Here is an 18,107-nt window from a genome sequence, read left to right as displayed (position 1 = left end):
TCAAGTTATGTGCCACCTGGCTACAATGCCATGAGAACAAAGTTATCGACAAAGAAGACAACTTGTCACCTTCATGGTTGTAACAGAAAACAACCCTATGTTCATCAAAGCGGTAAACTGTGAAAGACAATATAAAAATAAGTTCTTCATTTCTAATTTGATTAAATAAGTAATCATTATGGTTGAACCTTAAAATGTCATCTAATTCATTATTGATAATACACTAGTATGTAGAGCCGCATGCCTAATTGTGGAGCAAGTATATCCTCACATTTTTTAGATGCCATGTGTTGGCATATGCTTAATCTTGCTTTGAAAAATACTTGTGTAGCTAATAATACTGAGATAAATGAATTCATTTGCAATAAATGCCATTAAATCATAGTGATTGTAGGAGATGCATTTGTAAATAGAAATTTTATTATGAATTACTCCATGAGAATCTCTATGTTTGATGATTTATCTAATTTGAAAATGTTTGTTGTAGCTAAAATTATTTTTTCCTCAATTATAGTCATAATGATATGATTAAAAAAAATTAAAAAAATGAAATATGATGTTAAAAAGGCAAGGTAAATAAAAGAGAAGATTTTAGATGATTTATGGTGAGATGACAATGAGTACAACTAAGTTTCAATGATTCAATTTATAAGATGTTAAGAGTGACAGATACAAATAACTCTTGTTTATATCTCATTTATGAGATGTGCCAAGGATAAAGAAATCACATATAGGCATGAGAGAAAGACACTTCATGAAGTCTAAAGTTTTTTGGATGTTATTTATATCATTCTGGAACATAGGTGGAGCAAAAATAATATACCTCTATATTGCTGGGCTCACTCACTAAATCTAAGATAAATTTTCACATTTCTTTCATTATTAAATCATAATTTGTTGATCAATAATTATCTAATTCTATTTTATTTTTATATTATTTGAATATATTCAAATAAAGAATGACTTTAAGAGGATCATCAACGAGTTTCTCCACGGAAAGATTTTGAAATTACAAATATGAGAAAGACATATTTGAAGCGTTATTTTTCAAATAAGGAGAGAAGAATTATCAATATAGGGCATGTTAAATTTTTTGGTTAATAAAAAGACTTTGGTGACCAAGAGTCTTTGCATGATATGTGGAGAACATATCCAAAGATGTGGTGGTTGATTCATGGAGCTTCAGCTCCTTTACTTCAAACAATCGCCATAAAACATCTTACTCAGGTTTCATCCTCCTCTTTTCGTGAAAGAAATTGGAGCACATACTATTTCATCCAATCAATGAAGAGGAACAAAATTACTTCACAATAGCCTGAAGATTTAGTTTATATGCATACAAACCTTCGGCTTCTATCAAGAAAGACTCCAACTTATATAGAAGGAGATAACAAGATGTGGGATCTTGCGGTAAATGAATGAGTCCTTTGATGATATGGGAATATTGGAGATTGCTAATCTTTCACTTGATGAGCCTGAATTGGAAGCAATAACATTTATTGAAGATGATATAGAAGTCCAAAAAATAAATCCTTGAAGAAGCTAATCCTATCATTCCTCCCATTAAATAGTTGAAACTTCATGTGCTAGACAATTTATGTTTACCTTTTAGATGTTCTGCAAGACATTTTATGCTTACTTTTATTTTGATACTATAAGCTACCAGACTGAATATGATGTTACTTTTTTTTTTCATTTTAAATATTATGCTTTGATTGTTTTCTTAATTTTAATGTATGATTTATATATTATAATGTAGTGCCAGCACCATACCATATCCTGCACTTTTAATAATTGACGTGTCCCATATCCGTGTCACCGTATCCGTATCGATGCAACATAGTTCCCAGCTAATTGATGTTGACTTTGTTAATCCTCATTGCTCATTCATTAGTTGTTTACTGTTGCATGAGATGGTAACTCTATTTTTCTCAAATCTATTTGCACAACTTATAGCTATGTTACTTTAGGGCTAACTCTTTTTATTTTCTAAACAACAAATACATTGATTTAAAGAAAAAAGATCCTCAAACAAATATTTAAACAATGGCCTAACTTTTACTTTTAGGTTCACATAAGAAGGAATAGTTTAATTAACATAGAAATTTAACAAAAAGAAAAACAAAGTAAATTGACCACAAGAAGGGAAAGCACATCCCATTTCAAATAATTCATTGTGAACCCTTCTTATTTTCCATTCAGTTTAACTAGGATCATGAACAATGACAAAGAGGACAAGAATACATCTTACCTTGCTCTTTGCACGCTCCTTTCCCTTCATATCTTGTTTATACTTCTCCTTGCAGTAGTCCATAAGCTTGCAAACGGCTGGCTTGAAAACAGCTGACTGCGCCCCACCTTCAACCTTTACTTTTCTTTGGACCTGAAAAATTTACAATCAAGATTAAAACATGATGTAATTGGGGACCTGATAGTGATAGCCTATTGAGTCAAAATAAATGCGGCAACCGCCACACTGAAACATGAGCATAAAATAATACACATGATACAACATAATAAAGGTTTGCATGAAAAATAGCACAAATCAAAGCAGCACAGTAACATATAAAAAACACCAACCACGTGAGTAATAAGAAGCAAGAGTTTTCCAATAAACACAAAAAGAACCACAATAAAAAGACTTATAAAACCGAAGATCAACTAAAAAACTGATAAAATATAAAAAAAAGCAACAAAAGCAATAATAAAGCAAAGAATTGCCGTAATAAATCTACAAAAAAAATGCAAACTAGATCAAACTTGTGTGGTGTATATATATATATATATATATATATATAATGCGAGGGAAGCATTCGCCTAAAGGAAGGGGGAGTGCATGCTTCTACACCCAGATCATGCTTCTACTCTACCTAGTTTATCAAAGAAAACTCAAGTGCTTAGCTTAGCTCACTTTTATAGCATGCAGAAAAACAATCTTTCTTATAAAGTCATGAAAATTTTATGTGAAGCTTAAATAACTGATCATCCTTTGAGAGACATTATAAATATGGATAATTAAGTAAAAGAAAACACGTCAGACTCAAGTTACCACCCACCCAATAATAAAGTTATATTCCAACAGAAAAGAAATAATCAGCAACAAACCATTAATCCTTGCCAAATTTCCTAAAGCCAGAAGAAAATGAAACCTGCTAAAAAATCTAGACTACCTACAACAAAACTTGCGCACTAAGAGCGCCCAACTAAAAGAATTTGCAAAACACTGCTTTTATAAACTGACAAGATTCCTCAGGGAGGGAGAAAAAAAATCTCAGATCAATTGATCACTACATAAGCTTTCTGTTAAAGTAATTTGAATGCTGGAACGGAACTGTAGAAGAACAATTAAACCTCCAATAGCTTCAAACATGCAAGAAATTACTAAATTTGACCAAACTAAATAGCATGAGCTAACATGAAGAAGCCCACTTTAAAAAAAATAATAGTAATAAAAATGAAAAAGACATGCTTCGCAGATATAGATAAAGAAAAGTGAATAATCTACCTCAACCAGGTCAAGATCAAGCTTCCTTGCCAGATAAAGTGCTTCCTGTATTGAGACAACTCTATGCCCTGCAAATTGCATTAGATAACGAGATATCAATAACAACAACATCAGCCTTTGTCCCACTACGTGGGGTCGGCTACATGAATCTTTTTTTACCATTGTGTCCGGTTAAAAGTCAAATTCTCATTTAAATCTAATAAAGAAAGATCAATCCTAATATTTTCTAATCAAGTCTCTTTAGGTCTACCTCTAACTTTCTTAACATAAGTCAAATCTAATAACGAGATATCCCATTCCTCAAATAATCAACTAACTCATATTTGAAATTCATGACTTCAAAAAGTAATTTCAGAATCCCAAATTCCTAATGAAAACAAGTTATGACATTAGTGGATGCCCACAAGTTCATCAAGCTCAGAAAGGATAGGGTAAATGACAGATTTTATCTGCCTAAATACTATACAAAGCATAATGAATGGGAGAAACCGTTTCAGGCTCTAGAAAGTTTTGAAGTTCATTCTAATGACCTATGCTTACCTTTAAATCTCTTAAATAACTAAGAAAAACTGATGAGAATTAATGACGCTTAAGAACAGGTAGCAGTTAGCATGTTAAGAAGGACAATTTAAGTTGTTGTTTCCATTTAGAGAGCACCCTTAAATGGTGCTTGTACTTGTTACCTATATAATGCTATCATAGGATATTCTGGAAGTTTCTGAGATTCTCCATAAAACATCTCCCCATTTGAGGGGTTTTATGGAGAAAGCAATCATTACTGTAGTATTCCTCATTCAAAAAAAAAAAAAAAAAAAAAAAAAACAACATCAAGCCTTTGTCCCACTAGGTGGGGTCGGCTACATGAATCCTTTTTTCTCCATTGTGTCCTGTTAAAAGTCAAATTCTTATTTAAATATAATAAAGAAAGATCATTTCAAATATTTTCTAACTAAGTTTTTTTAGGTCTACCTCTAACTTTCTTAATATAAGTCAAATCTAATATCTCTAGCACTTTCATAACCGGGTCATCGGAAGGCCGTCATTTTATGTGACCAAACCATCTAAGGCGACTCTCTCTAATCTTATCTTCCATTGGAGCTACTCCAACTTTTCACGTATATGGTTATTTCTTATCTTGTCTCTAAGGGTAAATCCACTCATCCACCTGAGCATCCTCATCGCTGCAACACTTAACTAGTATTATGCTTCTCTTTTAATAGCCAACATTTTGCACCATAAAGCATTGCAGGTCTCATCACCATCTTATAGAATTTTCCCTTAAGTTTGAGGGGACTTTTCTATCACACAACAAACCCGATGCATTCCTCCACTTCAACCATCCAACTTGAATTCTACTGATAATATCCCCATCTATTTCACCATCACTTCGAACAATAAATCCAAGATATCTAAAATGTGTACTCTTATTAATGACTTGATCGCCCAAAGTCACAATCTCCCCACTAGGTCTATTACTACTAAAATTACACTCCATATACTCAGTATTAGATATACTCAAGCGAAAACCTTTAGACTCTAGGGTTGACCTCTATAATTCAAGTTTGCCTTCAACTCCCTCTCTAGTCTTATCAACAAGAAGAATATCGTCAATAAAAAGCATACACCAAGGTACACCCTCTTGCAAATGTCTAGTGAGAAAAAAAGAGGAGCACTTTAGTCAAAGCTCATTTAGTCCCAGCAATCTGGACTTATAATCTTGTTGAACTTCAAAAGCATTTGCAAGCAAATAAGAAAGCTATGTACAACAGGTAAGTTCGCTATGCATATCATAAAATTAAATGGAATGTTCGAAACAGCAATGTAAATAAGACCAGAAATATTTTGTGTAGATAATCCTAATATTTTCTATCTATGATTTGCGTGTAGTCAGCATCAAGTATACAATCAACAGAAGAATTTGGATAGACTTTAGCATTCTCGTTGAAGTGTCAGATTCATTTAGAAATCATGACTATATAGATCTGCAAAAGTGAATAAGCAAGAGGATAAATATGACATTGCTATAGTATAAATAATGTTTGGCTTACCTTTCAGTTTACAAATAATGTCGGGTAGCACAGATTAAAAAGAAATTATATCAATTAGAAGAGAAGGAATTGCAAGGTCACAGCTGAGGAAATATGAGCAGCTGATTTACTAAAATATAAGCAAGATAGAACAACAAACAACAACATGAAACCTTTATCCCACTATGTGGAGTCATACCACTACGTAGAGTCAGCTGCATGAATTATTCTTCTCCATTTTGTCATGTTAAGAGTCAAATTCTCATTTAAATCTAATAAAAACAAATCATTTCTAATATTTTGTAACTAAAATATAAGCAAGATGAGAGATGTGCATGAGAGAATGAGCATCATGGGGTTTTTTTTTATTATTATTATTGATTGTTTTCAAGATGAGAGATGTGCATGAGAGAATGCCATCCTAGAAATCATTCTTAATAGCAGTATTAGCAAGCACTGCACTTATTTCTAGGTGTTATATGTAAGGTTTTGAAAATTAGACCGGAGATAGAACCAAAAGAAGGAGAGGTTCAAGATTTAATAGTTTGACTGGAGTTGACCCGAATGACATAATATATAAATGACATAATAATGATGCAATAATTATCCAATAATGTAAAATTGTGACCAAAAAATAAATAAAATTCATACAAAAATAATATATTCTATAATTTTAAATTTAAATATATTAGTAATTTTCAAAATAGTTGTCCGATTATTTGTATATGGCTAATTTAATCTCATAGTATATCATGTTGCTCCAATTTAATCCATCGACTATACAAAATTAATCCAAAGTGATCACATACGAATAATATGGAGATTATTTCTGATTAAAAATACATCCTAGCCAGATCAATACTACTTCCTAAGGTCCCCAATGCCAATAAATGAATTACAAGACTACACCCATAGATTCAATTGGTAAAAAAATAACTTATGCGTGCTCAATATTGCTATTTAAATCATTGGTTTGCTTGAACGTATTTTGTTGCAAAAAAGGAAGACATATTGGGTCTTTCCACCATGACATGCTTGCTAATAAAGCCAAAGAGGGTGGATCGAGGTTAAAATGAACTTTGTAATTCCTAACCAAAACGTGTTTGCAAAGGAAGAACCGTTCTCAAATCAGAAGAATTGGAAAATGTGTTGCACAAAAAGGAGAAATGGCTTGAACCAACAAACTAGAAAATGAACCTTAAATTATATTTAAGCAAATTAGGCATCCCAACAAAAGACAAAAGGAAATCTAGGTATAGGAATGTGCCACTATGCCTGAAAGTAACATGATGCATAGTTGATAAGGAGCTATTTTTACTTACAATATGCAGAAGGTGGGGTAATTCAACTTGGATATGAATGTTTAGTTGCTTAACCTAATTTCCATCATAGATTGGATATTACCTGAATTAGACATAATATGATTAGCACAAAAACTATCTTTTTTGAGGGCTCTGAAGGAACCTAGAATTCACTTCACCATTATTCACGAGATGGATCTATGATATAAGTTTTTTAAAAAGGAGAAATATTAGTAAGCAATTACTTCATAGAAAAAGGGGACTACTCTATAGAAGATTACTCATATTGGCTCGACGCAATAGCTCGATGTTCCCCAAATATTTTAAGGCTTACTCAGTTGTCTTTATTAGCCTCTTGTATCCGCTTTTCCGCCCATATGCTTTTCAGACTCTTTATTTTCTTCATTAATAGCCTAAGAATTGATCTACTTGATGCCTTTATTTACAATTTGTTTGAATATGACAAACCGATGGATCTCTGAGGTGGATATCCTATTATTTGCAAGAAATTTATATTTTTTTTTTAAAACTGTAGTCCGTTAAAAGTTATGGAAGCTCAATGTTGCATATCACATCAATCTAAAGGAAATGTATCACCAATGGAGAAATCTACTCATTTATAATTTGCGACCACTATAAAACCATAATTTAACACCTTAACACTTTACTTTATTGAAATACACAATATTAAAAAACTAGAATATATCCTATTATTCGCATTAGCTTGATGTTCCCCAAATAATTTAAGGTCTAGCCAATTGCCTTTATCAGCCTCTTATATCCGCTCCTCCTCCCATATGCTTTTTAGACTCTTTATTTTCTTCTTTAATAGCCTAAGAATTGATCTATTTGATGCTTTTATTTACAATTTGTTTGAAGATGACTAATCGACTGATCTCTGAGGTTGATATCCTATTATTTGCAAAACTTTCATAATTTTTATTTACAAATTGTAGTCCATTAAAAGTTATGGAAGCGTAATTTTGCATGCGACATCAATCCAAATGAAATGTATCACCAATAAAAAAAATCTACTTATAATTCACAACCACTAGAAAACTATAATTTAACCCCTTAACACTTTTCTTTATTGAAATACTCTCGCCCCCGAATTAGTTTATTTCCACAAAAAGTAGACATGAAATGGTAAATCAAGCTTTTCCCTAAGATTTTGAATAATTGTTCCAGATTTAAGTCAATTATATTTCATTTTTTTCTTGGATGAAGACAATCAAACAATTCTCAACCATGATCCTTACGGATCAAAACATTCATATGAGACAAAAAATAAAAAACTCTAAATATTTGTTGTCTTTCACATTGAATAAGATCCCAATATTAACTGTATTTTCACATTGACAAAATCTGTGGTAAAGTTTCATTAAAAAAACATTCTTCGCATGCTTCCTTCACATCTTCCTCTTGAATATGCAGAAAGATCTTTTCTGAATTCATAGAGAGAAAGCATCCATAAACTTTTAGGGAATCTAGCACTAAAGGCTTGATAGACCTTAGTCCAAATTTCTAGGAGAAAGCTTTTGAAATCCATATTTCTACTTTTGATTAAGCACAAGCAAATCAAAGGCAACGTGTGATATGATAGAGGCTTAGAAATCAATTGATCCTAAGCCTAGGCTCTCAAATGACCTAGCTAAGGAAGCTGAAAGCCTCTTAGTTATTCTCTCATATTTGACTTTCAACATAGTTGAGTGCGTAAGGGCATATGTACTAAATTATCAGCTTGATATCCAATCCTATACCTAAATCCTTTCAATATAGTAATAGACCTAGTGAGGGGATTGTGACTTTGGGTGATCAAGTCAATAATAAGAGTACACGTTTTAGATATCTTGGATCTATTGTTCAAAGTGATGGTGAAATAGATGGGGATATTATCAGCATAATTCAAGTTGGATGGTTGAAGTGGAGGAATGCATCGGGCTTGTTATGTGATAGAAATGTACCCCTCAAACTTAAGGGGAAATTCTATAAGATGGTAGTGAGGCTTGCAATGCTTTATGGTGCCGAATGTTGGCCATTAAAAGAGAAGCATAATACTAAGTTAAGTGTGGCAGAGATGAGGATGCTCAGGTGGATAAGTGGCTTTACCCTTAGAGATAGGATATGAAATGAGCATATACGTGAAAAGGTTGGAGTAGCTCCAGTAGAAGATAAGATTAGAGAGAGTCGCCTTAGATGGTTTGGTCACATAAAAAGGCGGCCTTCCGATGACCCGGTTAGGAGAGTAGAGGTATTAGATTTGACTTGTATTAAGAAAGGTAGGGGTAGACCTAAAAAGACTTAGTTAGAAAATATTAGGAATGACCTTTCTTTATTAGATTTAAACGAGAATTTGACCTTTAATAGGACACAATTGAGAAAAAGAATTCATATAGTCGACCCCACGTAGTGGAATAAAGGCTTGATGTTGTTGTTTGTTGTTGTTAACTTTGATGATCCACTTGAACCAAAAAAATAAGGTCTAAGCCTAGGTTGGATGACAAATAATTACTACTTTTCACTCTAGTGATTGAGTGCGATAGTTACTTGATACTTAGAATCAAATAGAATAAGAACAATTTAGGGGCATAAGTTTAATCAAATTAATGAATCCTGCCCACTTAAGTCTATGGAACCAGATGATGAATGAAAAAGATTTTTGAGGGGTCAATCCTTTTGTTGTGTTGCTAGATTAAAAAATGAGCATTACTCTTTTGGGTCTTAAGCTCTCTCATAGTTTACTAGAAAGATAATAGACTAATCTTTTGTCGTATCTAACACAATAAGAAAAAGAGAGTTTACTTTATAGATGAAGAGAAAATAAACAGAGCTCTTTGAATTGCTTTGGTTTTTCACTTCTATCCTATAAGCGAGTTTTGATCCTTTTGTTATCCTTAAAGCAACAAATACACTTCCATTATCATAAATGAAATACAAAGTATAATCCTTGATATTTAGTAACACTACCATTGTCACAAATAACTTTTAGGTACCCATGGTTTAAAAGTTTAAAAGCGAAGATCTATGTAGCACTGATACTCCTATTTACGAGGCATGCTGTATCAGACACGCGTCGAATATGGATATGCCTCCGATACGGCATGGATATGTGTTGAATACGGCTTTGTCGTGTCCAATTAAAATATTATTTAAATTTGACAGGACATGTATCAGATACGCTTGTCCTATTAAAAAATAAAATAAAATAGAAAAAACAAAGCCACATTTTTCCCTATTCATTTCATCTACCTGCTCGTATCCCTTCACGAGCTAGGTTTTTCGTTTTCGCACAGGAGTTCGTCTTCTTCGTTGTAGTCGAAGGAGAATCTCAACAACGCGAGCATAGAAGCGGACAAAATCATCCTTCGTCGATGAAGAGGCTCAACGACGCGAGCATTAAAGCCGGCAGGATCATCCTTCGTTGACAAAGCGGCTCGACGACGCGAACAATGAAGGCGACGTGAGCAGTGAAGGTTCATTTTCTTCATCGCAGGCTCGATACCGCAACTCAATATCGCTCGGTACTGGAACTCGGTACTGGTCGGTATCGCTTTAAAATTACTCTTGCAATAAAAATTTATGGCATTACAGGTTGAACCTTGCCAAGGGGAAGCGCCCCGTTGGACCCCCGGCATATCTGCAACATCTCTACACTTTTACTTAAAAAATTTCATGTTTCAAATTCATGTGGTTTAATTTGTGTCGATCCTTCATAGGATAATGAGCTCTAATGGCATAGGAATTGGGTCTGATGATAGTCCAGCAAATAACCAACATTGAAGATAACAAACCTTTGTGGGGTTATGCGATAAAAATAGGTAAAACGTCAGAAGGAGATGACAATATTGCATTCAAATACAATTATTGTAATGTCACATACAAATGATCATATTATTGAATGAAAGCTCATTTGATAAAGATTAGTGGTCATGGAATTAAAGTATGCCCGAAGATAACCTCATCACAAATGGCTGAATTACAAAGAAAAATCAGTGAAGCTAAGCAAATGAGTAAAAAAGAGCTTCCAAAATAGATTTCACTTCCAAGCACCCATGCTTCATATCCTTCATCCTCTTCTTCAATTAGAAGTGATGACAGTACTGTAAACAAAGGGCATTTCTGAATAGAGGGATATGAACCAAAAAGAAGAAAACATGTTGTAAATAGTGCTTTAGAGAAAACATTTAATTTGCAAATGAGAGAACAACTAGATGGAGAAATAGCTAGAATGTTTTACTTATCTGGACTTCCTTTTAACCTAGCAAGGAATCCACATTACAAGAATGTCTTTACCTACGCAAGGATGTGCATACAAACCTTCGACTTCTCTCCATGAAAACTCCAACTTATATGGAAGTAAACAACAGGATGTGGGATGTTGTTAGAGAAGGATTTGAATCTCTTGAGGATATGAGAATATTAGAAATTGCTAATCTTTCACTTGATGAGCCTGAATTGGAAGCTATGATATTTATTAAAGATGATATAGAAGTTCAAAGAAAAATCAATGAAGAAGCTAATCCTATCATTCCTTCTATTGAATAGTTGAAACTTCATGTGCAAGACAATTTATGTTTTTGTTTTTGTTGTTATACTAGACATTTAAATATTTAATACTCGTTTTTATTTTGATATTATAAGATACAATGCTACAAATGCTGTTGCTTTCAATTTTTTTTATCATTTCAAATATTACACTTTAATTACTTTTTTAATTTTTATGTATGATTTATATATTATAATGTTGTATCTGTGCCGTATCCACGCTGTACCCGTATCCTGTATTTTTAAGAATTGGCGTGTCCCGTATCCGTATTGTGTCGTATCCGTGTCGCCGTATCCATATCGGTGTAACATAGGCGAAGACGCTTTTCTTAAATGGAGCAAATGGGAAGAAGATTGGCTAATTCAAATCTCAATTCCATCCCTAAGATGGATAAAATGCCCTTGTATATATTAATTAAATGAATAATATAGGTCGCTTATGTATGCTGCTAGAGTATTCCTTTGTCCATAGAACTAATTCCAATTATAACTTATTTGGACCCATGTCAAATATAACTTATAGGTACCCATGGTTTAAAAGCTTAAGAGCGAAGGCGCTTTTCTTAAATGGAGCAAATGGGAATAAAGGTGGCTAATTCAAATCTCAATTCCCTCTCCAAGATGGACAAAATGCCCCTTGTCTATATTAAATGAAAGGAATAATATAGGTCGCTTACGTACACTAGAGTATTATTTTGTCCATAGAACTAATTCCAATTATAACTGATTCAGACCCATGTTAGATAATTTTTAGGCGCCCATGATTTAAAAGCTTAAGAGCGAGGGTGTTTTTCTTAAATGTAGCAAATGAGAAGAAGGGTGGCAAACTCAAATCTCAAATCCATCTCTAAGATGGACAAAATGCCCTTGCTTATATTAAATGAAAGGAATTATATTAGTCGCCTACACACACTAAAGCATTCTTTTGTCCATAGAACTAATTCCAATTATAACTGATTCCGATGAATCATTCACTTTCTTTTCTCGTGTGAAGGAAAGATAGATGACTCAGATTATGTATTAGAAAAATGATATTCTAACACAAAATGAAAATCAAATATTTGTAATTGTGATTTTTTAGTTTCTACCAAGTTTTTTCACAGACTCAATTCAACCTTCCATTGTCATTTGACCATGAGAACAAAATGATTTCAAACACTTTTTTTAGAACCTTAATGGGCCTACATTGCTTTCAGATCTTCTTAGATAAATGTATATAAACGATCTTATTCTTTGTCAAATAAGAGCAGAAGTTAATGATAGTAATCAATGATTACTATAACATGCAAGATAATCCTACTGCTTTATAGAATTTTATATTTTCTTATGGAATAGTTCTAAAGAATCTCAATAAGAAATTAAGAATAAGTCGACAACATTACTTTCTACATTTTGGACCTAAAATCATTTTACAATAACCTCATGCAATTCAAAATGCAAGTTCTAACAACCCTAGTTCTCAGCTCTTCTTGGAAAGACAACCTTGTCCAAAAGGTTTGTCAACTAAGGCATCATACTTACATAAGTTCTACATGTCAAGGTAGATCTCTCTCCAATGCAACTAACCTGGTACTCGCTGGTTCTTCTATGATAGGTCATACATCAAACTCTTTCTAAAGAATAGATATGATCCTCCACTTATCTTTCTACCTGATCTTGCGCCAACTAGGGGACCCTTGATACCACTCATATTGCTAATAGTTGTATTCATCATCTTTGACCACAAGATTGTAGATTAGCTGGTCTTGATTATGTGCACTAAGTTATTTTAGTAATTTTACCGATTTGAACCAGGTTCTAGCCTCAATCCTGGACAAATGGTAAGAGATTCCAAACAATCACTCACCATGCTTAATCCAACATCACACAACTTCTTATTAATATAGAATTATTATGCACGGTATGCCATCTCCAGTTAAGGAGACATGGGTATTCATTTTTTATTTCAAGGACGTTGTGTTTTTAGACAAAAGAATAACAATACAAAGTGTAAACAAAATAGCTCTTATTACAAACGAATAAAAATTTCATTAAGTTGTACGCTCTTTCAAAATGCTCATATCATAGCAAGCACGCTATGTTGACTAAAAGGAAAAAAAATATGAGGTGAAACTCATAACTTCAACACTTTGAAATTAATTGCACTTTCATAATATTGAATCATTGAGGTTGAAAGAGAAAACATCAGCAATAATAAAAAAGGCTTGACAACAACAAATGTCAATGGACTGTATATACAAGCTCCCTGTTAGACCGGTCCACTGGACCGGCAGTTCGCAAAGAGCGTGGGATCTTCGCCTCCTGCGGAGATCGAGCGGCCCGACCGTCTCATTAGAGCATTTTAGGAAGCGTTTTTGAGATGGAAATTTGAATGTAGGGACTGTTTAGGGATTTCCTTTTGATTTGTATGCATTAAATAGTTGATTTTCCTAGGGTTTGATCATCTTGAATTTGGCTGAAATTTGAGATCTCTTAGATTTAGGTTTTCTTTGGGCTCTTGGCGTTGCCAGAGATTTGGGAGAGATCGATCCTCCTCTCGAATTGAGGATCAATTATATCTTGCTATTTTATTCAGTGTCTAGTGGAATACAAGTTGTACTTGGAGTTTTCCTCTAAATTTCTGCTACAGCAGTTTGCTGTGTTTTTCCTGCTGTGGACAGCCATTTGGCTGCTGTTTGTTCATCGATTTGGGTTAGGTTTGCTTGCGAACTCAAGTATTACCTTAGGGTTACTTGCGAACTCAAGTATTTCCTATCACTCCCTCATGCATCAACCCTCACTTATTTCTAGAGATGATGCATATCAAAAATAGAAATGAAAAGATTAATTGAAATAATAAATCTATCACATATTCAAACCTCAAGATCTTAAACATTCAAAATAATGCTCGATTTTGAGTTTCACAATAACCAACCCACTTCTTGTAAGTCATTGCTAATCCAAGAATACAATACTTTCAAAAACAAAAATTCTCATATGCAAAAAACCATAAAGTAATACAATCCCAAGAATGACTTGGCAAGGATGAAAAATAAAAACAATCAACTAATTTATGGGTTTATCCACAGCAACAAAGGGAACACTAACAAACAAACAATTGCTGGAGAGTCACTAGCGATTTTTCACCTTTTTGGGGGGGGGTGGGGGGTGGAAAAGGAATGAGCTATGCTATCCTAAAATGGTTCAAGGCTGAGAGCAACTAATCAATTCAAAAGAAGCAATTCCATAAAAAAATATAAAATTTTAAGCGAAAATAAGAAAGAAAATCATAACAATGAGGTATTTAGGTCTGCACGAAATAGTTGAAGATGGCGAAAACTCTTAATTTTATCAAACTGTTGGATTTAATTGAATAAACCGAAACCTACCTAAATATACGCATCGCAGATATCATGTTCCTATCTCCTTCCATGCACCTCCATGTTCAAGAACTATCCAATTAAAATGTTTTAAACTACCAAATTTATGAAGTGCATTTCAACACGAAACAATAAAGCTCAAATTTAAAACATGAAATGCATGCATCACAATTCCCAAACAAGCTTCAACCGAGGATAGAAAAAGAAAAGGAAGTCAAGGGATACCTTGATCAGTCACAAGACGCACTTCACGATCATTGATTGCTTCGTTGATCCGAATCCCGCCATCATTTTCCACTTTAGGTTTTCGCCAATCCCCTCCCTTTCCTTCTGCTTTCGGTTTTGGCTTGGCCTGGACGGGTAAACATTTTTCCACAATTCACAAAATACGTCTACGCCAATACAGGGTTTTGAAGAACCAAATGCATTAGTAAGCACCTGTCCCGAAGCCATGAAATATCTTAAGTGTGTGTAACAAAACATTGGACTGCCACCAGGGAAGGGTTCTTCCATAACCATAAATCCACGAAACCTAACAACGCCGCCGGCCGATGGAGCTCCGCTGCCAGGAAGGACGGAGTACCATCTCTTGCGACCATAAATGAAGCTATCAAATCTGGCGCTGACGAATCTACGCCAAAGCGCCATCTTTCTCACTTGGCGTCCGCAGTTGATCTGCGCTATCAAGCAAGAATCAGGACGTGGGAGAGTATTGGCAAACCGATTCCCTGAGTTTGGGAATCTCGACCCTAGTCTGCTGGTCCTTTGGATCGGATCTCGGGAAATTGCAGTGCCGCGCCACCGTATCGGAGTACGACGCCGTTGATGGAGCTATCCAACAGCTGCCGAAGATGGAGGGGCTCTTTGTTTTTTTTTTTTTTTTTTTTTTTTTTCTTTTTTTAATATGGAGGAGGGAGATTTTAAATATTTTTTTTAATAAATTTGTGCCCATCTTTTTATTATTTAAATGGAATATATTAAAGTTAAATCCGGCTAAATTTAACCAATTTAAATTCATCTCTCATAATATTTAAATTTGAAATAAATGATCAAATTATTTATTAGAATTTACATAATTTATTAATTATCATGTCAAATAATCTTAATATTAATCTCTCAACTTTTATTAAATCCTATCTTATAGCTGAACTACTCGAAAGTCTAAAAAAGATAACCAATTTATGATGCCCTATATGAAAACGATAAATTTGGTGCTTTGTGCTAAGATACCTCATTTGTGTCTGATTTAATAAAATTAAACAAATTTAAAGAGCATGCATACCCTTTAAAATAATTTAAATTTTGAAATATTTCACTTATACAACTTATAGTTAGTTTGTCGTCACTAATTTTCATTTTCATCTCTAGTATTTTGTGATGACTTTGCATGATACGTTCACATTTATCATAGTCATCAGATTTTTCGAAGAGAATCGATTGTCAAGATCAAAATCCTCAAAGGAACCTGTCCATCTTAAGCGAAATTATTGCGTGTGATAATCGGACGCTGTCGGGAGACCAATCATAATGTGTCACATCACCAATATTATGTATTGTTGTATATTGAGTGATGTGGCCCGATCCTGATTGACCTCCCGAAGATCCGATGACCGCACATAATAATCTCTCCCATTTTAAATACTCAATACTAAAAGAATATGTAAACTCAATCCAGAGTCAAGTTATGGAAAGAAAAAAAAAATATTGCCCAACTCCCTAAGCTTCCACAAATTGTCCACGAGTTGATCAAACTAGAACCTACTAATCTTGTCAGCAATATGCTCATGCATACCAGCCTACTTAGCCATCACTCGCCAAGAAATTGGTAATCTTGACTACCTTCTTGAGAGAAAGTTTGTTTAAGGATATTAATGATGATTTTATTAGTTACTTTATCCTATCTATTTGTATGAGGGTAAATGGGTAATTAATGGAAGAGAACTTTAGGTTGCTTATGATCTTAACAAAATTTAATCAACTTCATTCTATTAAACTAGAAGATAGTAAAGGTGATGATCATGAATGGTAGGTCAAATCTTGTGAACACCTCAAATTATTAGGACTTGGTTAATGTAATTGTTGCGTCCATGAGTATTCACAGCGATAGAGAAATATATAATTTAATGTCTTAACTTTGTATGAAAATTCAGCACGCAATTAGATAAGAGAGAGGGTGTAGCATTTATGAGACACCAAGATTTTTACGTGAAAAATCTCTGAAAATGGGGAAAAACTATGGGGCCTAGCCCAATTTGAATGAATACACTAGTATTGCAGTTGATTACAAATGAGGCCCTCCCTTGGGGGAAGACCTTAACTTGATGTGCATCTTATAGAGTACATTACATGATGAGAATACAAAGAGCTACTGTTGACGTGTTCATTTGGTCGGACGGACTATAGTAGGTGGGCGACGTAAGACGGAAGGACCGTAGTTAGCGGGCAACGGAGGTCGGAAGGACTGTAGTCGATGGTCGACGGAAGTCAGAAGGAGCGTAATCGGTGGGCGACATAAGTTAGAAGGATCATAGTCGGTGGTCGATGAAAGTCAAAAGAAATGTAGTCGGCGGGCGACGGAGGTCGGCAGGACTGTAGTCTGCCGACCTCCGTCGGTGGGCGACGTAAGTAGAAATGATCATTGTCTAACAACATAGGTTAGAAGGATGACGTTAGATAGAAGTCCAGCAATTGATATAAATCAAGCATCGGACAGATGTCCGACGAAAATCCAACAACGGACATAAGTCTGGTGTCAGGTAGAAATCTAGCGACGAGCGAAGGTCCGTCGGGCAGAATTCTGGCCTCACTTGGGTAGAATTCCGACATCATTTGGGCGTCGGGCAGAGTTCCAGCGTCACTGGAAAGTCGGGCAGAATTTCGGCGTCATTTGAAAGTCCGGCGAAATTCCGACGTTAGTTGGAATTCGGGCGGCGGTAGTCGAGGAGTTTGTTCCCTCCTAATATTCTCTTATTCCTTCTCTTCTTCTCTTCTTGCTTCGGGCCCCTCTCAAGAGAAATGAGGGGCTATTTATAATTTTTTTGAGGATGGCATGACCCGTTAATAGGAAGATGATCTAGGGCAAATGTGGAGTGGTTGGATGGACGGCCGATATTGAATCCCTTGATAATGGACCGTTCATAAGACATTTGAAGGTCTTAATGATATCATAATTTGGTGATCTTAGGCTCGTTGGATTCATCTCGTCGAGCCGCTCGATTTGATTATAAGCATGTCATGATTAGAAACTGTTTGGTAACTCAAATTGTGGTTTGAACCTTCCAACAGCGCTTCGGGTCCTTGATTTGGACTCATTTGGGTTCGGATTGAGTTGAATTTGGTGTCGTTGGGTTCGTATTTCCGCGACGCTCAA

General features: G+C 34.5%; 1 protein-coding gene across 1 annotated transcript in view; it reads right to left on the bottom strand.

Moving 5' to 3' along the window:
- Positions 1-15,621, bottom strand: part of LOC110106825 (translation initiation factor IF3-1, mitochondrial) — a 32,943-nt gene extending 17,322 nt beyond the window's left edge. The window contains exons 1-4 of the mRNA XM_020836861.2: positions 15,176-15,621; positions 14,963-15,089; positions 3,506-3,573; positions 2,252-2,383 (exon numbers count right to left, since the gene is read on the bottom strand). Of these exons, the coding sequence (XP_020692520.1) occupies positions 2,252-2,383; positions 3,506-3,573; positions 14,963-15,089; positions 15,176-15,385 (537 nt within the window). The 5' untranslated portion in view covers positions 15,386-15,621. The remainder of the gene's footprint in view (positions 1-2,251; positions 2,384-3,505; positions 3,574-14,962; positions 15,090-15,175) is intronic.
- Positions 15,622-18,107: the final 2,486 nt, after the last annotated feature.

Source organism: Dendrobium catenatum, unplaced genomic scaffold (assembly GCF_001605985.2).
Source record: "Dendrobium catenatum unplaced genomic scaffold, ASM160598v2 fragScaff_scaffold_551, whole genome shotgun sequence".
Classification (NCBI taxonomy): Eukaryota; Viridiplantae; Streptophyta; class Magnoliopsida; order Asparagales; family Orchidaceae; genus Dendrobium; species Dendrobium catenatum.
Note: the sequence above shows the minus strand (reverse complement) of the source record. Positions and strands in the feature narration are given on the sequence as shown.